Source organism: Chelonia mydas, chromosome 21 (assembly GCF_015237465.2).
Source record: "Chelonia mydas isolate rCheMyd1 chromosome 21, rCheMyd1.pri.v2, whole genome shotgun sequence".
Lineage (NCBI taxonomy): Eukaryota > Metazoa > Chordata > Testudines > Cheloniidae > Chelonia > Chelonia mydas.
The window spans coordinates 890,361-915,231 of record NC_051261.2 but is presented as its reverse complement, the minus strand read 5'-3'; the positions used below and the strand labels follow the sequence as shown (position 1 = coordinate 915,231).

Here is a 24,871-nt window from a genome sequence, read left to right as displayed (position 1 = left end):
TGTTCTGTGATTCCCTTCCTGTCACTGTACATTTATTAATGGCACAAATATTTAATCGTAGGCTTTGACTCTCAAAGGACGATAAATTATTACTAAGAATAACTTCCACTTATAAAGCACTCTGTCATCTATAAAAAGAAAAGGAGTACTTGTGGCACCTTACAGACTAACCAATTATTAAGGTGCCACAAGTACTCCTTTTCTTTTTGCGAATACAGACTAACACGGCTGCTACTCTGAAACCTTTCTCATCTATGAGGCTCTCAAGGCACCTTTCAAACTATTCACACGCAAGTCACCCCCCAATCATAGAAAAAAAGCTGCCATGTCCAAGCAATCCTGCAATGCTGCACAGTTTAGGAACAGAAGTGAAGAAACATACTCTGGCTGTGCAGTGTCTATCACAAGGAGAGCCTTTGCGTGCTATGGGTCTACAAATAGTAATGATGATGGGATATGGCAGCAGGTCTGTATGTGCTTATGTTCTAGCCTTCGTTACATATCCATTATGAACAGATCAATTTCAGCCTTCAGCAGCCTAGTGAAGGATTTATTTCCAGGCATGACCATCTTTATGGTCTGTGTTTGTACAGCACCTAGCACAGTGGGGGACTGGTCCATGACCAGGGCTCCTAGATGCTACTGCAATAGCAATAATAATAGTAGGGGCTGAAGCCAGGCAACAACCAGCGCTTATATGATTCTGGCTGTAGTTTACCCTTTAATTGTATTTTTTGTCCCCACTCAACACAGCCATAAGTCATGGCGATGTCATGATAAAAATAAGAATCTAGCTAGCTAGATGAGACTAACAGAGAGGGCATTTGTGTACTGATGACAGCTGAGAAAGAAAACAGCAGCTGTTTAAACTATTGGGGGGGATGGCTCGTAGTTGGGATATTAGGCTATCTGTTAATAACAGCTAGGGCTAGGGCTGAGGCTTACAAAGGCAAGGAAATAATTTAATCATTTTGCACGTAAAGGGTGCTGAATAACAGTTTCTGAACAAAAATGGACCAGTGGGAGCTAGGCCAGTTATTGGCTACCACCTGGGATCCCCTGGCTACTCAATTTGTCTTTCAGTCCAGTGAGAGCAAATTTCTTCCTGTCACTGGCTCAGGGCAACACAGTTCAGCTAATCCCCCACCCAGACACCTCCAGCACATGCCCGTGTGTGTGTGAGAGACAGAGCGGATGCCTGCCAGCTCCACCCTTTCCTGATCCCCACCCATGCAGGGCTGCCATTACCTTCTGTGCTATTGCTTATATGGGCTGGGCCAAGGGACAGAGATAGCTTAGTCTTGACGTGGTCCTTCACCTGTGCTCCCTCACTGTCAGCACTTGCCATGAGGATGGGCAGCCTGAAGCTTTGCAGGGCTGATTCCCTCAGAATAGGCTTATCCCCATAATATGGAGTGGTGCAGTATAGCCTGTCACTGGGATGGGTGTTATTCTGCATACAGCATTGATACAGCACTCATAGAAGGCTGGAGCTGAGTCATTTGCTTCTGATTTGTGAATATCTGAACAGGCAGAATCTGTGTTGCCACCTCTGGTGATTTAATTGCCACTCACAATATCTGAGTTTTTTCTTAAAGCTCCAGCTCCTGGAGTCCTGCGATTAAGAGAGATTCTCACCTTTTGCTTGCAAAGAGTACATTTCCAGCCCTCATGGCTAGAGAGACATGCCTGAAAACATGACACCAAGTGACCCAGAAACCACACAGCAAAGAAAAAGAACCCAACTTTATTATTTGTTAAAAATCCCATGATTTTCAGGGCCTGACTACTGATTTTTGAACACCCAGAGCTAGTAACCCCCCAGAGAAAGCATGTGATCTCTGAGTGCTGCCACACAAGAGAGCGAAGGGCAGGCATGGGTGGGGCTCTGGGCTGCCCCCGGCCCTGACAGAGTGGAGGAGGCATCAGGGTCCAAGCAAGTTTGGGGATCTACTCCGGGGTTTTCAGGCCTTCTGCGATGAGGTTGAGTTCGTAGCACCAGGTCTCATAGCGATAGGCCATGCGGATCTGAGGTACATTTGTCTTCCAGATGTTGTTGCCTTGGGGCCCCTCCTCACGGTAATTCTCCCCCAGGAACTTGGTCTTCTCCTGGCAGAGACAAGGGAGCAGAATGAAAGGCACTGCATGGATCTATGCCCTCATCTCCCTTGGACAGCCTTCCTCTGCAGAATCCCGGCTGCCGTGCTGTGCGCAGGTTAGCACTGGCAGGCCTCTGCAGCCTCCCGGAGAAGCTGCTTCTGAGTCTCGAATTCCCTTTAGCACCAGGTCTGATGTGTCACTCTCCAAACAGGCAGAGCCATCCCTCCAGCTCCCCCACCCACTCTGATGCACACATGGACACAGCTGCAGGAAGGGAAATCCTCACTCCCAGGCCACTGGCGAACTGCTGAGTAGCTGGCCCCTCCCCAAGAGAGATGTGGCAGACAGACAGATGTACCTCATGGGACAGACCACATTGCAGGACACTGTTCCTGGCAATCTCACACATGTCACAGGTGCTGAGTTTGAAGACTTGGGCAGCAATGGCATATTCCTCCATCAGGGGCTCCTAGAGCAACACAAGAATCATATCGGGGGGGAGAGGAGCATGCACAGTGCTGCACGAACAGCTGGCCCTGCAGCCAGACTCCTCCCAGCACCTGCGGCACAGCTCTGTGCCTATGGGGGCACAGCCAGCATTCCCATTCCTCTGTTACGGCAGTGCCTAGGGCCCTCTCGGAGCAGGCACCATTGTGCTGGGTGCTGTACAAATAGCTCCCATGTCCCCATACTGCAGTGCAACGTAAGGACCCTGGGTGGTATTTCCATGCCCAGGCCTGCCCTAGCACCATACCTTGGTGTAGTGGAACTGCATGGGGTCGTCCGTGGAGAGAGAGACCATCAGGCCTTTCTGGTGGAAGTCCAGCAGCGGGTTTTTGGCGTACTCAAGGAAGAGGCTGTTGTTGCTGAGCGGGGACATAGCAATGGGGATTTGGGCAAGAAAGTACAGGTACTGCAGCACAGGACTCTGAAAGGAAGAGCGTGGCCATCTTCAGGGCGGAGGTGGAGAGCAGGGTGGTGGCAGACGCTGCTGCATTCTCTGCTACCTACAGCCAACCCTTCCATGCCCTGGCAAAGAGAGCTGGGATGCAGAGCTCACAGCTGCTTTCTGAGAAGGGAAGGGTCAGTCACTGTCCTATAAATCCACGGGGAGTAGATCTGGGCTTTGCCTTGGCTTAAGCCAGTTGGTTCCTCCATGGTCTGTGCACCCTGCAAGCACAGATTCTCACCTCCTCAGCATTTTCTCCAAGCAGACGGCCCAGAGCAGGGATCTCAGTGCTGGGGAACACATGGTGCTCCAGGTGGGAGTGCTGTGTTTGAGTGACATGGGACAGCATATTACAGTTCAGTGTGTAAGAGTCATGTGGGGTGGGGCTATGGGACCGGACTGGGGCTCAGGAGACCTGGGTTCAATTGCCAGCCCTGCCACACACACCTCCAGGGTGCCCTGGGCAAGTCACTTAATGTCTGTGTGTGGGCCCCAGCCCTGCAAGGCCAGTGGAGGGTGTGAAGCAAGAGCCACTGGCATTGGCTGTGAAGACAGGGCCTTGGACAGACCATCCCCCTGCACCCTCTGGAGCCATGCAGCTCATAACAGCATTGGTGCGGGGGAGGGGGAAAAACATTAAGAGACTCTCCCTCACACTCACCTTCTTTAGGTTCAGGCCATGGGAGATATTATCTGCTGTCATGAAGGCTGCAAGCAGGTGGGTGATGGCCCCAGCTTCCCCGCAGTGGGGTCGGAACAGGAAGGTGTTCATGCCGCGTTCCCTGTGTGCAGACAGCAATATATGCAGGGGTGCTGGAATAACTTGTGTAGCGGAGGTGCTGAGAGCGACTGAACCAAACTGTAACCCCTGTGTATGATGGAAACCTCTTCAAGCCAGGGGGTGTGGCAGCACCCCCAGCACCCCTAGTTCTAGCACCTACATGGGGCTGATGCAAGGAGTGGGAGGGCATTGCTGGGCGGGAGCTGAAGCTGAGCTGGAAGCCCACTTCCAGGGAGGGACCCCTAGAGCCCAGCCGGACCCTCTCCCAGGGACAGGACCCCAGAGCCCAGCCAGACCAATTCCCAGGGATGGGACCCCCAGCGCTCAGCCCAACCCCAGGCCTCAGTGTTTGTCCTTTATTCTCCGTAGTGCATTCAGACTGGGTGCAAGGAGACAGTCTCAGCTGAGCCCAGGTGTTTGCCACAATCGCTCGTGTCTCCCTGCTGTCAAGGAAGCTCCAGGGCTCCCGCGCTGGGCAATCTCTGCGATGGAAGCACAGACCCCAGCAGAGCCGCCCCAGCACCGCCTGCAAAGCATGAACACAGGTCTCTCTGTGCTTCTGCTGGAGGCAACTCACAGCCAACATCCCCTCCCTCCATATGGGGCACAATGCCCGTGTGATGCATGGGTAGAAAGGGTTAAACATCCTGCAGAATAAATAACCCTCAAAAGACATGTGGGGAGATAATGTCTGTGGTTTTGCATATTTACATATGTATGAGTAAGGTCCACAATGTAATCAACAGTCCCTGTCTATGCTGTATTCTGATAATTCAGTGGTCAAAAGAACATGCTGTCATTTAACTGAATTGTAAACACGGGATATCTCTGTATTCATCTCTCTTTTAAATGTATAGCAAATAATCTGTGAAAGGTGGAGGAACAATAAGTACCGGTAATGGACCTCCTTCAAAGTCATGCTAATTACCCTTTGAACTCAAACTTGTCAAAAGACATGAAATTGTATATAAGATCTTTGGGTCCTGATTCTGTCATCTCAGATCTGCTTAGGCTTCATCAGGGAAAGTGTGAGTCACAAGTCTGAGGTCCCAGTTATGCTAATATTCCCTGAATATGACGTTTGGATATTGGACTATAATCTATGAGCTATTTCTGAAAAAACTCTTTGCAACTACAAAGCTCACCATCTGTGCTATGAATCTGAACCTCAATTAATTGAACTCATGTCTGTATGTATATTGATCTTTTAACCCTACTCTCTCTCTTTTGTTTTTTAATAAAGTTTAGTTTAGTTATTAAGAATTGGCTGTAGCATGTATTTGGGTAAGATCTGGAATATTCAATAATCTGAGAGGTGATGTGTCCGATCCTTTGGGATTGGTAGAACCTTTTATTTTATATAATGAAATAAGATTTACAGAAATGTTCATCATATTTGACGTGGGTACCCAGATGGAGGCCTGAGGCTCCATCACTTTAAGACAGTAGTTTTCAAACTTTTGTACTGGTGACCCCTTTCACATAGCAAGCCTCTGAGTGTGACCCCCCCCTAATAAATTAAAAACACTTTTTTATATATTTAACAGTCTTAAAAATGCTGGAGGCAAAGCGGGATTTGGGGTGGAGGCTGACAGCTTGTGACCCCCCATGTAATAACCTCACCACCTCCTGAGGGATCCTGACCTCCAGTTTGAGAACCCCTGCTTTAAGGGAACTGTGTTGTTTGGATTTCTGATTAACCGGGAAGGTTATAAAGAAGCTGTTTTATGCTGGCTTGGTAAATCTAAGTATTGGAATATCCACCAGCTTTATGGGGATTGTCTGCCCATTCTTTGCGGTTCACCCTAATTGAGTGACCATAGCTGGCCCCGACTAGGACCTCTCACAGCCCGTGAACCAGGTCCCGCCAGAGGCGACCAGCAGCACACGTACCCCGTGCGGGGACCCACCTGCGGAGGCTGTTGAGCACCATGATGTTGGCGTACATGTAGTAGAGGTAGTAGGTGTAGGACGGGTTCTTCTCATGGCTCCACTTGTCCGGCTTGGGGCTCTTGGTGGAGAACATGTGCCCACTGTGCTTGGACTCGTCATCCACGCTATCAAAACCGGTGATCTGCTGGCACAAGCAGACAGGAATGGGTCAGCCCCACCACCCTCCCCTGGCTTCTAGGGCTCTCCCGATCGAGGGGGTGTCTGAGCAAAGCCAGACGCCACCTCCCTCCCCATGGGCGAAGCAACCTCGGACACCCATCTCCCTGACCCAGGGCACATGGCACGGAGTGCCGGACACCGCTCGCACTGCAAGCACCACAGCACGTGCAGTGCAGGAGGGGGCCCAGCTCCTCCAGCTCATCCTGCCCAGAACCCCGTGCAGAGCCTGGCATGTGCAGCACAGGAGGGGTGCCGGGCTCCACCCACTAGCATGGGCCCCCCTCAATGGCCCAGCACCTGGTAAACTCAGAAAGGAGCTTGCTTGCTCATCTCACAGGCCTCCCTTTCCTGGCACCTCCCAACCCCAACCCATTTCTCTGCTGGGGGCCAGAGCAGGGAGGGTGGGAGGCTGACTTCCCTGACCTGTGGCAGAGGGCTCGGTGCTAATGCCGAGCTTACCAGTGTGGCAGACAGTGGTGGGGTCTGAGCCCCAGAGGCACCACCCCTCCCGTCAGCACTTCGTCAGACCCAGGCCTCTCTGTGCAGCACTCACGTGTCGCAGGAATACGCTCAGCTCCTTGTTGGCCTGAGGACAGATGGTCGCTTCAAACACTGGCACAAAAATATTCTCCAGCATCTTCCCAAAGTGGGGGAGGAATTTCTTGGCCCTGAACACGTCGCTGGGGACAGAGACCAGGGTTAGCCTCCAGCAGGAGAGCTGCACAGCCCCCAGCATGGACAGAACACCTCCCCCTGAACCTCCTCTACGGACGCCCCACGGCTGCCACGTCGGTAAGTGAGGCCGCTCCTCCTCCCGCCAGCCGTGCCCCGACACCCGGAATTTCACCCCATGGCACATACTAAATCCTGGGCACTTGGATCATCCACTTCATGTTGGGGGAGTAGACCCTGTGCCGGTTGAACCAGCTGGCCAGCTTGGGCCACTCCTCCGGTGAGCGCCCGTAGATGGACAGGCGGGGTTCCGCGTGCTGGTACTTGGCGTCCTCCAAGTCAGCGCTGACTTCCTGCAGACGTAAGGGTGCAGGTGGTCACGTGTGCCCCACTCACTGGCTGGAACTTGGCATACTGTGGGCCTCCAGGCTCCTTTCTGCTGCACTGGTGCCCCTTGTGTCCCTTGACCCCCCCCCCCCACGCTCACCTTGATGATGGTGGCAAAGTACTCGCCATCAATGGTGTTTTCTGTCTTCAGGTAGAGGTCACGCAGCTCACTGGCTCCCACCGGGTTGTACTTGTCATTAAACTTGTCAAAGCGCTGGAAGGTCTGGCGCCCCTGGGGTGCAAATCAGGGTCAGAGCTGAGGGCGGATAATGCTTCATGGACCTAAAGGGGTGGGGTGCAATGGACTAAGGCCTCACTGGAAAGGAGAGGATTAACCCCAATTCTAGACAAGGAAAAGTGGCCACCCTGCCATGGGACAGAGCTGGTGCAGTATGTGCCTGGGGAGGGGTCCCAGGTGACAGAAGGCATGTGATGGAGTGCCCTAGGAGAGGTAGGTGAGGGTGTCCATGGGACATGTGGGGGCATGGCCCAGTGGCAGGGCAGGCATGGGACGTCTTACAGCAGAGGCCAACAGACTCACAGCGTGGACATCAAGAGAATCCACCGTCAGGTCATAGGGGTGCAGGTTGAGCTGCTGGAAAAGCTCCTTCAGGGTGAGTTTCTTGCCCTTGGCGTCATACACGACCCTCTCCGCGTCCACACGGTACGACTTCTTGATGAAGTGCAGCAGGTGCTTCTGGTTCATGCAGGCCGCAGCATGAATGTGGGTGTCCACCTGCCAGGCAGAGGGGAGCCATCAGTCTAGCCAGGGCCCAGACGGCGTTGGTGAGGAGGCAGGGCAGCCAGGACCATAGAAAGGAATGCTGCTGACACTGCCTGTGGCCATGGCAAGTCTGCCCTGACGTCAGGGAGCACATCAACCTGGATCCCAGTAAGCGATGGTGACCACTGGGGTAGAGGAGGGTACTCCCTGTGCCTGCACCCCAGCCATGCCTCCACACGCTCACACCTCCAGGGATGACCCAGGGTCTGCTCAGGGGTCACAGCAGCTTGTGCTGCCCCAGGGAGAGGTGCGGGATGGAGAAAGCTGCCGGAGCAGCACCAGTGCCTGTATCACCTGCCCTGCGGAGGAAGGAGTCAAGGCAGAGCCCGCGTGCCCGCGACACAGCCCATCTGGCAGGCCGGATCCCGGGATCTGCATCATCCCGGGCCCTCACCTTCCTGCAGTTGTAAAAATCCCGATGAGGGTTGTTCTTCAGCTCCTTCAGCTCCTCCATCTCATTCAGCATCTCGTGCACACTGAACTTGGAGGAGAGGAACTTCAGGCGCCGATGAGTGTAGGTTTTCCTGACAGAGACAAAGGGTCAGAACCAGGCACGTTCAGGCCCAGCTGAGTGCATGGGACCTGGGGATGCTACAGGAGGTGCGAACAAGGGCACTGCTGCCATGCAGCTCACACATGGCATGAAATTCCTGCTGTAATTACCTGAATCCTATAGCGCTTCCCACCCAGCACCACCCCAGAGCACTGTACCCAGGAGGGGTGATGTCTGCACTCCCACAGAGCCAGCGGCAGGGTCACCCGAGTGGGGGCTGGGTGAAGGGAGCCTCCTTGGACACCCAGCTGTCTCGGGGGCACAGCAGCAGCTGTGTAACGGTGCACAGCAACATGGCATGGCAGCTCCTAGCACTGAGCCTGAAGAAGCAGGTTCTGAGTGACATGGCCAGGGCCTGTCATCACCCACACGGGGCTGTAGCCATGACACCAAGGCTAACAGCTGCTTTCACCCAGACTGCCCTGGGGTCCTTAATACCCATGAGTGCCAGGGGCTGGCTCTGTGCCCCATAACGACACTCCCTCCATCACTAGTTGTGTGGGGCCAGGCAGACAGGGCATTTAGCATGTCCCTAAAGGCAGCAGGGAAGCCAGCGGCTGGGGCAGTGACAGCATCCCGCCAAACTCCTCCAGGCCATGCTTCAGTCCCAGAGGGCAGCCATGGAGGCCTGCAGCAGGGCTGGGCTCCTCTGCGCACCAGGGGCCTGGCAGGTATTGCTGGGGGCCTGGCCAGCCCCTCTGACTGAAGCGGGAGCTGGTGTCCTGCTTGAGGGCTGCAAAGTTCTGCAGCGCACAGCCTGATGGGGGTCCCCTGACATCCCTCTGAGTGTCAGGGTGGGGGCCTGGCTGGGCACTTACATGGGTCCCTGTGCAATCAGGGCGAGGAGGAAGTTCATGTCATCGAGGAAGTCCTCGAGGTTGGGGTAAGGCAGGTCCTTGGGCTCCCCGCGTCTGGCAGCCACTGCGTCAGCATAGACATAGACCACACCGCCCTGCATGCGGATGCAGTATCCCAGGTCCTCAGGGAGATTGTCCAACTGGAAAGGGTCCTCACCCTCCTTCACAGGGGGGGTGAATGCTGTCCCGAAGGCAGAGTGCGGGTGAGCAATGGGCCTGGCAGGGCAGCCTTTGCCACACTGCTGTACTTCGGGGCTGAGGGCAGAGGCAGCGCCAGCCTGCCCATGAATGCAGGTAGCCCACCCTGGAACCCAAGGCCAGGCCAATGGCTGCCCAGCATGGGGCCCAGACAGACACAAGCCGCTGCTGCCAACGTGCTCCTCTGGGGTAGGGTGACCAGATGTCCCGTTTTTTTAGGGGCAGTCCCACTTTTGGGGACTTTTTCTTATATAGGTGCCTATTGCTCCCCACCCCCTGTCCCGTTATTTCACAGTTGCTAACTGATCACCCTACTCTGGGGGCCCTTCCCTGCCTTTCCGGTGGTAGAGCCGGCATCCCAGCTCTCTGGCTACTGAGTCTCTCCAGGCCTGAGCAAGAGCGCAGCCTGCCCAGAGACACAGATTGCTGGTGGAGATCTGGCAGCTCTGGAGGGATCTAGGGCACGGAGACGAGTGAGCGTATGCAGGGGACGCTGCAACCACAAGAGATCTGCTTTCACATGATGCCTTCCTAGCTGCTGTGTCCAAGCTTGCTGCACTCAGCAGGGGGCAGATCCCTTCCTCAGCCTCACAGCATCCGGGGAGGAATCACACCAGGAGGGACAGGGCCAGTCATGCTCAGATGGCTTACAAGGCAGCAGGGGACCTTCTCACCCCACTGGGAGCATGGCAGAGACCTAGGGCATTCAGAGGGGCTCCACTCCCCACACATCATGGGGTCAGTCTCTGCTGGAGACAGGTTTGAAGCTCGATGGGGTGAGGCTGCATTCCTGTAGCCTCAACAACAGGAGTCATTTCCCCCAGATAGATGCAGGTTCAGCACCCCCGGCCTCGCTACCCAGGACATCTGCTTGCCTGCACAGCCCTGGGCTCCCCAGCTACTCTTCCTGTTTGTGCTAGTTGTGAGTTACCCTGGAAGCCATGGCTGCTAGTTACCTGGGGCGCACCCATCATTGGCTCGCCAAACCTCGCCTTCAATGTTGCGCAGATACTGGGACGGGGTCTTGGGGAACCTCTGAAACGACTTCTGCATGTATTTCTCCCGGATGCACAAAGCCCGGTAGAGGCCTCTGCAGACGACTTCAAAATCCTCAGTTGTGACCTGCAAAAGTTCTTTTTTGAGGACAGTGGTGTCTGCAGCATGTGGGAGTCTGCCCTGAGCCTGTGGGAGCTCCCAGCCTTGCTGGAACGCACAAGACAGACACACTCGCTGTGCACATGCTGGAGAACAGCTGAACCAAAGCAAGGCCTGGGTTCCCCCCAGAGCCCACCCCCACATGCCTGGCCCAAGCAGGCAGCCTGGCAGCCATTCTCCAAGCCCTGCCCTTTCAGCCTGGCTGACAGCGCTATGGGCAGTTCAGTGGCCAGAGCCAATGGGAAAGGTCCTTGCTGAGGTAGAAGTAAAGCCCCAGAGGCCAGGACAAGCCATCAGGGGCACTGTCCTGGGGCATGACTCCCAGCTGCTGTCTGACATCTCACTCTGAAGCTGCAGCCTAGGGTGGTGCAGGAGCTATTTTAGGAGCACAAGCTGGTCCCGCTTCAATTTCATCTGACCCAGCACATCGTCAGCACATCTGATTTACTGCAGAAGGCAAGTGTTGTGTGGGCAGCCCCGGGAGGTCAGGCCTGGTCACTGGCGAGCGACAGGAGCAGGGCATTGCCACCCAGCAGCTGCAGTGGCTGGCTGGGACCACGGCTAGGGAGTGATGCAGGAGCGGCCATCTCAGTGCACCAAGGAGTGTCCTGCCAGAAGAACCTGTAACCCACACCGTCCTGTAATGGCCCCTGCCTTTGCTGCTTGGCCATAACACATACTTCACTTGACTTCCTGATCCTTACAAAAATAAAGTTGAAAATACTAGTTGCAAGTAACAGATTAAACTTCATATAGCAAAATGCTTTGCTGCTTGGCCCCAAGCTGACCCAGGTGGGTGGGGCTGCACCTGCACTCTTTGATTCTCCACAGGCAGAGTGCATGCTGAGCATGGGCCTGGCAGTCACTGCAGCGGGGTGTGTGCATGCAATTCACACAGTGACAAAGCTCAGTGCATGCACAGTCACAGCCTTGCATTTCTGCCCCCCTGCCCTGGCCTGGTGACTGGCTGGAGCGCTATGCAGGGATGTACTAAGGGGTCTCAGCAACTGTTCCATCTGCCGCCCTCCAGCATCTCTTCTTGAGGGGCCACAAGGGCCCTGTGCCTTCCCAGTCATCCCACAGAGAAGAGCCTATGAGTTTCTCTGCCACATACATTGGCTTGCACCTTTGGGATCACTAGGGAATTAGCAGGGTGCTGCCATCTGCCCAGACTGAGCTGAGAGAAGTGGGGCCTCTCCTATGCATTTAAACAAGGGGCACTCACATGCACATTCCCAGCTCCCAGGTGACAGCAGGGATTGAGGCAAGCAGCCAGGAGAGAGGAGGGCAGAGGGCGTTGTGGGGAAGACTGGAAGAGGAAATGGCACTAAGACTTGGGAGGGAGTGAGGCATGCTGGCACTTACCCCTGAGGCATAGTCCCCTGAGATCTGCACGCGCTGGAAGTCGGGCACTGCCTGGTACAGTGGCGAGGCAGCAATGAACTCGTCAATGGTAGAGAGTCTGGTTGCAGAAGGATGAGCCATGGGCAGAGCCAGTGCAATTGTCTTCAGGGAAATCCGCTTCTTCCTGCAGAGGACGGGGTGACCACCTCAGCCTGGGCACTGGCAGCACCATGTGCCTTGCAGGCATGGCAGGGCCCTGCCCAGCACTAGGGGTCAAAGGGCTACGCCCAGGTATTCAAAGGGAAATAGTGCAATTAGCAGCATCTCCTTTCCTGTCTCAGTCCAGACCTTGGCTGTCTGCACTGATAGGACAGCACAATCCAATGCCTCAGCCATCCCAGATGCTGTTTGTTTCCCTGGGTCAAGCCAAGGGACAGCCTGGCTGGCGAGTGACATGTTCCAGCTCCTGTCCCAGGTGTACCAAAGGGAGTCGGGGGGAAGAGGCTGCAGCAGAAGCTTTGGTCCCACAAACTTGGCTCTCCGAGAGTCAGAGCTTCATGATGTTTCCAGCCATAGCCGGGTTTGCAACTTTTCATTTGACACTAATCCTAGATTATTGGCTAGAATAACTGGACATCTGTCTGCCTGAGTACTTGCATGGCCCTTGTCACCACAGTCTCTGAATGCCTCACAGTCACTAGCGCGGGTTGCCCCTCTGCCCCATGTGCGGCAGGGTTGGGTAAGGTAAGTGACTGGCCCAAAAGCACACAGGGCATCTGTGGTGGAGCCTGGAACAGGCCTCTGGTCTCGAGGCCCAACGCAGCACTCATCTCCACTAGGCTGCCACCCTCTCAACAGGTTCTGAAGAGCGGGGGAGCAGTGGCTGAACACACCAGCCCTTGGGCGATGCTCAGGCAGCATGATGAGGCATGCAGCACAGAGCAATTGGACAGACAGGCTGGATGGATGGATGGCCAGATTCAACCAGGGCTTTCAAATACTTTCACTGGGGAGTACCCACCTCTTACCACAGGGATTGTTTTGTGGGCCCAGCCCTGGCACAACACTCCTGGGGCCACCAGACACCAGCATCCACGGAGGAGTGTGTGCTGGGGGTAGGGAGGCTGCTTGTACATGTAATGTGATGAAGCACCTGGAAACAAACAGCATGAGCTTCCCAGCAGGCTCTCCATGGCCACGGCCTCGGAACCTCTAGGCCAGACAGACAATGGCCAGGCATGGTTGTCCCAGAGGGTTCACTGAGATATTCTCAGGCCATAGTTAAAGTTTCCATCTTCTTCTCCTGAGATAAGGGCATGCAGGGGCAGGGCAGGTGCTGGAGCTAGGGGCTAGCAGGGCCACGGAAGGTGTCAGAGATGGGAAGCTTTCAGCCTGTCCCTCCCCACAGTGCCCCAGGCCTGCTGCCCCTTGCCCAGCTCTTACCGCTTGTCAGCCGTGGCCGTGGCCTCCTGGTGGATCATGTGATCCCTTATTTCATGGTGCAAGATGGGGCAGATTTCTTCCACATCAAAAGGTGAGATCTCGTGCCTGCTCTCCTCGTCCTTTACCTCAGAGGCAAAGACCTTCTCAGCGAAGGAGCGCATCGCCTCATCCATCTCTGCAGGGAGAAGGTGCCCTTGTGACTGGCCAGTCTGCACCCAGCCACCCATGACCAGGCAGGACTCCTCCCACCCAGCAGGATGAGGTGCTCCAACACCCATACCTGCCTGGCAGAACCAAACTCAGATATTAACTACATCTTTGGTCCCTTCTGCCTGCACTTCCTCTCCCAGCCACCCAACACAGGGAAGCAAGGGAATAGCTGTTGTCTTGGTGCTAATCTCTCAGGGCCTGTCAGGAGCTAAGTGGGGCTGGAGACATGTCCTGACTTCACCCAGCTCCACAGGCACTGCTCGCTTGGGGCAGGCCCAGAGCCGAGGGGGGAACAAGCCCATGGGCAAGGGGACTGAGTGGGGGTGGACCCAGAAGGTGCAGGCATGTGGGAGAACACACAGGAGGGGAGTGAGAATTAGCACAAGCCCCTCCCTTACCCACAGCTGAGTGCTGCTCTCCTCATGTCATTTACACACAGCATCCAAGGATGGAGGCAGTGATGAGGCTGAAGATGGATACAGAGCTGCTCCCTAAGTGGCATACAGAACATGATGGGGGGGGCTATACGCTCCTGAACCGTGTGGAGAAAGTAACTAGGAAGTGTTATTTACCTCTTCATATAACTCATGAACCAGGGGTCACCCAATTAAAGTATTAGGCAGCAGGTTTAAAACAACAGTAAGGAATGTCTTCTTCACACAACGCACCGTCAACCTGTGGAACTCATTGCCATGGGCTGTTGTGAAATCCAAAAGTACAGCTGGGTTCAAAAAAGAACTGGATGAGTTCATGGAGGATAGAGTGATCAAGGGCTATTAGCTGAGATGGTCAGGGACTCAGCCTCATGCTCCGGGTGTCCTTAAGCCTCTGATTGCCAGAAGCTGGGACTGGACAACAGGGGATGGAGCATGTGATAGTTGCCGTGTTCTGTTCATTGCCTCTGGCACTGGCCACTGTCACTGGGCTCACCCAGTGTGGCTATTCTTATATTCACTTGACCCTGGGGGATAGAGCTGGGAGAGCAGGAGTTTCCCTGATGCTGCTTCAGGGACCTTGTCTAGCAGGTGGGACCTGACATTTGCTAAAGACAATGCAGCCTGAACTGGGGGAGCTGTTGCCTTAGTGAAGGGCAGGGAAGCCCTGCCCGTGCTCAGCACCATGGATGCAGTTTGGTGGTGGCTCTGCTCTGTGCCATTCAGGGCCTTCCACAAATGGGGGATGAATGGCATTGGTGTTTGGCTGCCCTCAGACAACTCATCGCCGTTCAATTGCGCTCCACACTCTGGAGCCAGAAGCTGGGGTTGCTGGGGTTTCTGGCCTGTTTTGCCCCATGGGGCTGGGAGCGCTAGGTAAGGGGACTGCTGGCTTTCCCACTGGCACATAGTGGGGTTTTTAGTTGGCCCTCGCCAGCACTTTATTCATAATAAAAGCAGAGCCGGGGCTTGGCCCTGGCAAGGCCTGGCACTAATGGAGCACTGGCCCCTCGCCCAGTGCCAAAGGAAAGGGGCAGGGCCAATGAGAAATCAGGAGCCTGAGACTGATGGTCCCCAGGGCCAACGGGGAGGGGCCAACCTCCAGGTCAGCCCGATTGACAGGGCAGACGGGCCAATGAGGGAGTCAGGAGCCTGGGGTCCCGTCCTCCGTGTGCGCTGGAGCTGCCTGAGGCGGCGCAGGGCCGAGCTAAGGGGAGCGGGGGCCCGAGCTGAGCCGGGAGCAGAGCCAGAAAGGAGCAGCCCAGAGGGCAGGGCGGGGCCGGGAGGGAGCCGCGCCGGCCGGAGGGGCGCCTGGGGAGCCGCGCTGAGGCCGGGGCCGTCCGGAGCCGCGTGCGGTGAGCAGCTGGGGACTGCGAGGGGGACCCCAGGCCGAGGGCCCAGCGCAGGGAGAGGTCACCAGCCCAGGGGTCTCACAGGCCGGACCGGGAGGGGGGGCCGTGACCCCGACGGGGGGAGGGGGCAACCCTGGGGGAAGGGCCCGGCCACCTAGAGCCTGAGGGTGGCTCCGGCCAGAGCAAGTGTCCGACCTGCAGCGTCCCTGCCGCGCGGCCAGGGCCTGGGACGTGCGAGGGACGGACTGACCTTCCCTTGCAGCCAGAGGCGGCTGGTGGTGTGTCCCCGGCCCACCGAGGGGGTGACGTGGTTTCCTTTAACCGGCCCATTTGTCCTTATTTTGTTTGTTGGTTGCTGTTTAATCAGCCGTGTTTGCTTTGAACCACTCTATGTAATGAGCAGTGGGTCAGGGACGTGGCCGGGGCGGAGAGACCCCCCCGCCGTGGGGACACCCTAGCCACTGTCCTAAGTGACCACGACAAGACTGGGGGTCCAGCCCCCCCCCCCAGGGATCCTGGGCCTGGCCTTGTTGGGGTTATGAGGACTTTGCCCCACGGGAGGGAGGAAGGGGCGTCCTCGAGGGCAGGCAGGCCTCTAGGTAAAGGGAGTGGGAGCGAGGACTCAAGTCCTTTCACTAGCCAATTCCACAAGGGTGGTGTATAGGGTTGCCAACTCTCCAGGAATTAAAATTAATTTTCCTTTAAAGATTCTGTCGTGATGAAATCTCCAGGAACAGGGCAGGCCTTAGGTAAAATGGCACCCTGGGCGAACTAGTATTTTGGCACTCCTGACCCTGGTGGGCACGGTGCCCCCCCTCCTTTGTCCCTGGCCCCCATGGACTCCCTGCCTGCACCTCCAACCCCCGTACTCCCCTGACACCAGCATCTCCAACCCCTGCCCCTCTCTTGCACCCGAATCCCTGCATTGTGCCTCCTTTGCTCCTAAGCCCTGAACCCCTCTCCTGCGCCCATGTGGGAAAACTGACCTGGATGCATAAAACAGCTAGCATTGCTGCTCGATCTCTCCCCCACCCCCAAACACTGCTCGTCCGCGCACCTGTAGGGGACTGTGAGGGGGGAGCGAGGACCAGCATTGGGGCTCATTGCATCCAGATCACTTTCCCTCCTGGGCTGTGTAAGTGCTTGGTGTTGCTTCTCGCTCCCCGACTCACAGCCCGCTGGGAGGGGGAGTGTGGTGCAGCGGAACATTGTGGGGGAGCAGTATCTTTGCGTCACTGCTTGTCTCCCATCCTGTTCCTCCGCCAGGAGGAAACAGGGAAAAATCTGGGTGCCCCTCCATGCAGCGCTCCCCTGTCACGCAGGAGCAATTTCTGACTTTAAACCATCAGTGTGAACATCTGTGCTGCTGCACGGTGTCCCCTTGCCCATGGCACCCCTTGGGCAGTTGCTTGGGTGGCCCACCCCTAAGGCCGGCCCTGTCCAGGAATACGTCCAGCCAAAATTGGCAACCGCATAGGCCAGGAAAGTTCCCCACGATAACAGAACCATTCCTCTGCTTACATCTAGAAAGGGGTTTCCTTAATCTACCAGATGTTGTAGCAACAATGGAGCATGCAGAAACAGCCACCTGGGAGCCAAACCAATGAGCTCCTGTACCCCTCAGGGTGCAGCTCTACAGGTCGCTGGAGGGGAAAGGGGCCTGTGCAGGAGGCCAGCATGACTATGCACAACTGACATGCCACCTAAAGCTGCAAGGCACTAGCAAGGACTAAGACACTTCTGGGGGAGGTGGTGGTGCGGGGAAGGGGTTGAAGCAGTGGCTAGCCTCCTGCATGGCCCCCTGCAGGCCACAGACACTTTGGAACAGCTCCACAAAGCAAATGCTCCCTGGACCTAACCGCCTCACAGTGAGCCTGAGCAGCTCATGAATGTGATGTATGGCAGGAGGGATGTGAACTGTGATGAGCAGAAGGCTGAAGGATGGCCTATGCTGGGGATATGCACACGCAACACCACTTCATGGAAGCACAACAAGCATGTGACGAGGAGCCAGGACTGGGCCCCATCTGCATGACAGAAACAACTGAATTGGGGGAGTTCCTGCTCTGAACCCACAACTTCTACTTGGACATGGCCTCAGGGAGGCCACAGTATTTTATCCCCTGGCATTTGAATTTCAGTTCTAGGGTTCCACCCTTGAGAGAAGGCTGCTGAGGCAATCTTGTTCCCAGCAGCTGCAGGATTCTGAGGCAAAGAGGCTCATGCTCAACTCTGCATCCAGCAGCAGCATCACTGCAAATTCAGGAATCATGTCCATTTCTCACCAGTTCTGGTTTTGCTATATCAGCAGCTCCTGAGCTATGTGACACAAGGGCCAGACAGTGGTAAATAGACGGGAGCCTGAGGGATGTACTGAGTTGTTGTAGCTGTTTGCATTCTCGTTATCAAAATAAATGCAACTTCTGAACCACTACTCTTCTCATATCTTGCTGGCAGATGGGGACACTGGGTGTGTGAGTTTCCCTGCATTTGCAGATTATAAGTTTGTCCTCACCCTGTCCATGGTAGAAGAGGAGGGTGCAAGGGGCTGCGCGTCATGGGCCCCTGACCTGGATAAAGGAGACAAGGCTCTGGTCTTGGTCCCAGTGAAGTCTGCGGATTGACTGCAGTGAGAGCAGGAGGTGGCTAGAGAATGCTAGGTTAGCATGAGTCACACAGCAGAAAAGTGAGGTGCTTGTTAGACTTGGGAGAAAACTGAAGTTTTTCTCCCTCTAGTCCTGCTCATTTCACAGAGAATGAGATCTCACCCCAGGCTATAGAGGCCCAACCTCTCCACTGGCCTTAGTTGCAGGCTTAAGGAGTTAATGGTCAAGTTGGAACTTTACAAAACACCAGCTGTTAAGGAAATGTTTAATAATAGCAGCTTTAGTGATTTTAAACAGCCAGACAATCAAAACATGGAGAAATCAATTCTGCTTGTGGTCCAGGCTGGTTCCTGGCATGTACTGCTGAGAAATGGCTGCTTCTCAGTTTGTTAACATATTGCCATGGTCATTTGTCCATTGGCTATTTCCAGTGATAATTTGTCTGGTTCATACCCCAGCAGCCACACAAGGAAGGGCCAGTAATATTAATGTTTCTCTTCTGCTGTTGGAGGTAAAATAAAAACACATAGAGATGATCAGCTCTCACAAGTCCCCAGATGCTTCTCCCTCCCATAAATATTAGCATTTGTGCAGAAAAATGTGCAGAATTATTTCACTGGCAAATATTCTAAATTGTTCTGTTTGCACTGTGTCACTTTGCAGTGATAGGAAATATCTCCGTTACATATACAAATTCTACTTTGACAGTTTTACAAGGTTGCCTTCATGCTACACCTGAAATAACTGTGTTGCAAACATCTCATTCCTATCTTGGAGGCTGTTCAGCCATTACATGGAGCCTAAAATCTGCATCAGGAACTTCAGCTGACTTCTGTGTAAAAGCTATAATCTAAAAACCTATTCTGGGATTTTCCTGTGTCCATCTGAGGAGAGCAGCATTTGGTAACAGGATCTGAGCAGGGTTAGATGGAGAAGAGCTGGGATCCTCCAAGGCAGCAGCTTTTGCTAATGGAGTCTATCCTCTGGCCAACCAGGGATGGAACAGCTCACACTCCATAATCAAGTCACTTAACTCATGGCCTATTCAGAGTGACATAAGAATAATTATTGAATACATTTACTCATCAAATAAGATCCAGGCAGCCTTGTCTGGCTGGTGTTTGTCAGGTGTTTCCACACTCCTGCGCTCAAGGGCAGGCAGCACAATCCAGCACAGGATGCCGGAGCACAGAGTTAGCAGAGACTCCTTGGGCTCCTTACAAGAAGCTGATGTTTTAGCAATTTGGCTAGTCTGGGAATTGTTCTGGATCCACCAGTGGGAGAAACAAAGGCTGTGGGAAACTCCCACAGCCTGTGCCTCAGCAAGTGGCGGGTAAAGAAATGAATATTGCTACAAGCTTGTGCTTTTGATTCAGTGTCTGAGAAACTCCGGTTTACAGCATCATAGAGATGCACGGCTGGATTGGGCCTCAAGATGTCATCAAGTCCAGCCCCCTGCACTGTGGCAGGACCAAATAAACCTAGACAATCCCTGCCAGCTGTTTGTCCAACCTGTTCTTAAAAACCCTTAGTGATGGGGATTCCACAACCTCCCTTGGAAGCCTATTCCAGAGCCTAATTATCCTTTGAATTAGAAAGTTTTTCCTAATATTTTAACCCCCATCTCCCTTACTGCAGATTAAGCTTCTGGTCCTACCTTCAGTGGATATAGAGAACAGTTGATCACCAGCCTCTTGCTAACAGCACTTAACATATTTGAAGACTGTTTTTAGCCCCCCCCGCCCCAATCTTTTCTCAAGAGTATAATTGTCCAGTTTTTTAAACCTTTCCCCCACATCAGGTTTTCTAAACCTTTAATAATTTTTGTTGCTCTTCTCTGGACTCTCCAATTTGTCCACATCTTTCCTATAGTATGGTGCCCAGAACTGAACATAGTACTCCAGCTGAGGCCTCACCAGTGCTAAGTAGAGTGGGACAACTACCCCCCATGTCTTAGATACAACACTCCTATTAATACATCTCAGGATGTTATGCTGCAGGAGGAATGGCAGAAGTGGCGACTTTGATCATATGTGGTGGGAATGTTTTTTCACCAAATGTTTTTGCAGGCAGATGTCTTCCACCAGTCTTCCAGTACTTTTCAAACATAGTTTAGGCTAGGGCTTGCTTTCCTGGTTACGATTACAGTTAGGTATTGGGGAAATACCTATCATTTATATTCAGTAAATTTCCAGCTATTATTTTTATTGAAAATAAATTAATAGGCATTTCATTAGCTTTATACTCTCTAGAGCTCAATATCACTCTGAGTTGCAATTCAAAATATAGAGCGAACAAGTTCTATGGTCTGATTGTCAGAGGGGCCTGACCTGCTGCCTTTGGCTGGCTGCTGCTTGCTGAGCGCTTCTGGTTAGAGTGAACCTGGCTCAGATGAATTCCTTGGGCAGCGTGTCTTCCTTAATGACCTTTATACCCTCTTACCAACTTCCTTTGGCTCCAGTCCTTCTCACATTGTACCCCCAGACCCCTTCCATTCCACCTAATGTTTTCTTTGGTTATAGGTAATTCTGGTTCACTGCCTGTCCCACTCACATTGGGATGAGATTAGTGAAGCTTACTCTCCTATCATTGAGACTGGATGATGCATACCAGAGCTCCACCATCCCCTTTAGTCTGAATCATCTGGATTAATAATCTGTCACTAGTGCAGTCTGTAGGACTGAACACAGATTGTGAGACCCAGAAATCCACATGTTGGGATCCCTGCACACATCCACAATTATCGATGTATAATGTATAATCACACATCTCATATAATTTGCCAAGTCTCAGGGGATCCTAGTTATTGCCTTGCAGGTTCCATTCCCAGCTCTTTTCTTTTTTGTTTGCTCCTTATCTGTCATGTTACAGGCTGCTCTGTGCTCTTGCCCAAGACCAGGAAATGCCAGACACTTGTTTGACACGGTCAGTTTGAAGCTGGCTGCTGGGGGTGGTCACTGGGAGAGGATCCTTTCACTTTTCCCTGTCCCAGGCAATTGGGATTTGTGTCAGTACACTGAGCCATTAACCTAGCGCAGCCTTACACACCTCGCTATACCTGTGATGCACGCAGACCCAGCATAGCACTTGGTATCAAGGCTGCTCTGATGAATGCTGGAGGCTTGATGAGTGATGGAGGAGGAGGAAGGATTTTCAGTCCTGAGCTGCTAAATCTGCTCCTTACCCTTGCTGCAAACTCCCTTCATGTTTCTGCTTCACGTTGTCCCCAAGCCACAAATCATTTTTTGCTAGTTTTACATTAGTAGAGCACCACAGCTTCACTCAGTGTCCAAATGTGCAGGAGCACATTGCTTCTCTCCTTGCCAGACAGAGCAACAGGGAATCTCCAGTAGCCCCAATTCTTTTTGCCCACCCTCTTTCTCTTCAGATGCACTCATGATACGTCTAGACATTTGGCTTGGGGTGCTAGCATCAGTCACAGTTGCAAGTTGAGTGTTAGGACTGAGCCAAATTTGCTTTAGCACCACTCTACATGCTCAGCAGGTCCTAGTTCTGGGGACCTGTCCACTAGTTTGGTGGAATCCACTCACCTGGCCATTTAATTCAGGGCATTTATTTGCAGTCCTGTGTTTCCCTTATTTGGCCTATCATCCTGTACATCTTTTATGTGAAATCCTGGCTCCATTGAAATCAACCGCAAAACTCCTCTTGACTCAATGGGGCCAGGATTTCACCGCGTGTTTGCACCATCTACAATATAGCATGTAGCTTTCTCTTTATCCCCCAACAAAAAACAAGAGACCCCCTTTGGCTGCTGCCATCTGCATCACCAGACATAATGGGTACATCAAGAGAGACTTTGCAGTTTACAAAGAGCACTCTCTGGCTTCTCACCTCATTGGCTTTTTTTAGACCTACCTGCAACTTTCACTTGTGGCATCTTTGCTACAAGCTGTTGGAGCCCCGAGTAACTCACTGCGGTAAGGGAGTGCAGGTGGCTGAGAGAAGCTGCACAACAGCCTAACACAAATTTTACTTCTGTATATCCCCCTGTAACCAGACTCCCCTCTCTAAAAGGAGAGGAGGGATCAGATATGGAACTATTTAAAGTTGCATCCAAGAGCAGTCTCAGTGGAACAGGTGAAGCTGAAGGCTAGCATTAACTCTATTGACCCTGAAGTACCAGAAACCTAATGCAGAGCTTAGAATCTGTGCCACCAGGAGATAATTCCTGGAATTATTCATCGTGCTATTTTGACTTGGCAAATGTTGACATTATTCCCTGATATTATTTGACTTAGCAAATATTGGAATGGAAGAGCTATTCCTGTTTAGAGAAACACCTGGAATGTGCCGACAAAATCACTCTTCAGCTTCTGGCTTGGCAGTGTGGGGACCTGCGCTGCCTGGGCAACAGGGGAGCGAAAAGCACAGGGTCTGTCACGGGCCCAGCTACTGGCTTTGTTTTTATTTACTGAGGAAGGAGTTAAAAGAAACTGAATTAAAATTAGTACAGCTCAAGCAAAACACCCAGGGCTAAAATTGTCACAGTCACACAGCTTGTGACTGTAACACAGAGAAGGAAACAGACTGACCAGTTCTCCCATGAGAAGACCATAATTTATTATTTTATTATTTGCATTACTGTGGCCCCTGGGGACATCAGCTGAGTTCAGGAGCCCATTGTGCTACACACTGTGGATACACATAATGACACTGCCCCAAGGAGCTTACAGTCTGAACAGCTGGATGGTCGAAAGGGTAAGGAAGTATTATCCCCATTTTGCAGATGGGGAACTGAGACAGGGAGAATAAATTAAATATTGAAGGTCACACAGGAAGCCTATAGCAGAAGTGCTGAGTCCAGTCCAGCACCTTCACAAGATCATTTCCAGGTCACTCAAAGAACCTTTCAGAAACTCTGTTCATTCAGGTTTTGTGGGTGTCACTGCTTCTCGTGTTAATGCTCAGCTGGGTTATAATCAAGCAAGATACTCTCAGCGGTTCTTGGACTATATCACTGATCTTTACATTCTCCAGTTATCTTCCCTGATGGTACATTGGGACCTGCCCCTTGCCAAAGACTCTTGGCAAATGAGTTGCTTTACTTGCCTGCAAATGAGTGTGCAGCTGGCAAACAGCAAAATGGTGGGATGGTCCATCCCATGTTGTTATGATTATTTATTTTTATTACCTTAGCACCTAGCCTCATCATAGCCCAGACCCCATTGTCAATCAAGAGAGATTTCTATGTTCTCTCCTCAGGCCTGGGCTTTATGATCTTGGTCTAAGACACTGTCAGATATAGAAGACTGCTGACTAAAGCCAGGGCTTGCACTGCTTCCTTTTATCCCTGTTCCTTTCATTAACTTTTATAAATAATAAAATCTGAGACTTGGTTCTAGGACCCCAGACCCCACATCACTATGTGGATGATTCTTTGATTTAAATCCTATAAAACCAATGTCTCCTGCACATTATTACCCTTTAAAGACTACATTTGCTTATAATCTTTTTGGGGTTGGATGTCAAGGTCAGAGGATTAACATCAGAAACTAAGAATGACCTTCAAGGCTGAAATTTCTTCTTTTTCCTATAATCTCTCAATCCTCTCACTGTTTTAAACTGAAAAGTCAATTAAACTGAGCTCCACAGATAGGGTCATCTGCAGAAACATTAGTAGGAATGTGTTATGTGATACAATAATCAGAATTAAATCTTCATTAAGTTAAAACACTGAACATGAATGTGTGATTTTTCCACTTTTGTCCAGCTATGAAGTTTTTCAGCCTTTGGTCTGCATCACTGGTGAGCCATTTACTCTCAACATTGAGCAGCCTTGCCAGGCACAGGCCTCAGAAACCCAGCACTAAATTCCTATTAGGCTTGCTTGCTCCTGGCTGCTCCTCAGCACAGGGGTTCTTACAAGGGAGGAGATTGAAACCTTGTCAGATAGGAGGGCAGATCTTTTAGCGACATCCTTCTCCCCAGTCTTGCTGTCTCCAGGTGCACCTGTTGCCAGATGAGGTGTCCAAATCCGGACCCGTGGCTGACAGTTCTTCCAGGCAAGCCAAAAGGCAGCCTCAGTTTTCAGAGAAATGTTACATTTCCATTAATTTCATAGACACACCCTGGCTTGTGAATGGTGTGATGAAATTCATGCAGTAGGTCCTCACCAGCACACTGGGCCAGTTATTAGCACTAATTCCTACAGAGAGTTCCTCTCAGCCATTCACTATTCATTGACCAGATTCCTCAGCTATGGGCTGAGCCTGTTCAGGTAAATGGCCTTGCATCCCACCCTGCAACATAAGGCAGTTAGATCCCAGAAGGAGATCAGTAAGTCAGAGGGACAGACCAGAGTCCTGCTGGAATAAAGATTTCCCTACAGCACCAGAAATAAAATGCTGTTCTACGGTAAATTTCTCCTAAACATTCCACATGGATCTCTCAGCGTCTTATGAGCTTAATTTACACTAACAGCAGTCCCTTCTGCTTCACTGTTGTGTCATCTCTGTTCAGATTGCAGCCATCAGCTCCAAATTTTACAACAATAGTTGCCCCCATGGGAGCTGGGACTTGCTGTGTGATTGTCACATACTCCAGATTCTGTTGTGCCTGTTTGGAGGGTGAGGAAAATAAGTACAAGTGACAGGCCTCATCTGACCTACTTATTTTTGGGGATATCAGATAACCATGCAGCTAAGCTCAACTTTGGGTGACCTTAAAGGCTACAGGGCTGGCTGGAGTTAGCAGCAAAAACAGGCAGAAGTCCATTGGTCAGAAAGAACTAGAAACCAGCACACTCCTTACATGCAGCGGCCACCACCCGGCAGGCTGGATTTCAGTCTGGTGCGAAGCAAAGGGCTGCACCAGAAGGCAGCATGGCACTTGATCCCATTTGAAAGAGGCAGCTTCCTCCATCCATGTCTTCACAGCCCACCTTGATTTTAACACTCTGCTAAGGTATGGC

The 24,871-nt window shown here is 52.5% G+C and overlaps 1 protein-coding gene across 7 annotated transcripts in view; it reads right to left on the bottom strand.

Annotated features, from left to right (window-relative positions):
- Nucleotides 1–1,720: 1,720 nt before the first annotated feature.
- The window catches only part of AMPD1 (adenosine monophosphate deaminase 1), a 39,464-nt gene continuing 16,313 nt past the window's right edge, over nucleotides 1,721–24,871 (bottom strand). Inside the window, exons 3-16 of one of the 7 annotated variants that reach the window (XM_043533324.1) lie at nucleotides 13,336–13,510; nucleotides 11,914–12,076; nucleotides 10,350–10,515; nucleotides 9,157–9,376; nucleotides 8,180–8,309; nucleotides 7,543–7,737; nucleotides 7,102–7,233; nucleotides 6,804–6,967; nucleotides 6,496–6,622; nucleotides 5,741–5,907; nucleotides 3,711–3,831; nucleotides 2,855–3,028; nucleotides 2,459–2,569; nucleotides 1,721–2,109 (exon numbers count right to left, since the gene is read on the bottom strand). In XM_043533324.1, the coding sequence (XP_043389259.1) occupies nucleotides 1,951–2,109; nucleotides 2,459–2,569; nucleotides 2,855–3,028; nucleotides 3,711–3,831; nucleotides 5,741–5,907; nucleotides 6,496–6,622; nucleotides 6,804–6,967; nucleotides 7,102–7,233; nucleotides 7,543–7,737; nucleotides 8,180–8,309; nucleotides 9,157–9,376; nucleotides 10,350–10,515; nucleotides 11,914–12,076; nucleotides 13,336–13,510 (2,204 nt within the window). In that variant the 3' untranslated portion in view covers nucleotides 1,721–1,950. The other 6 variants (XM_007059625.4, XM_043533325.1, XR_006286794.1 and 3 more) reach the window with 6 other exon arrangements.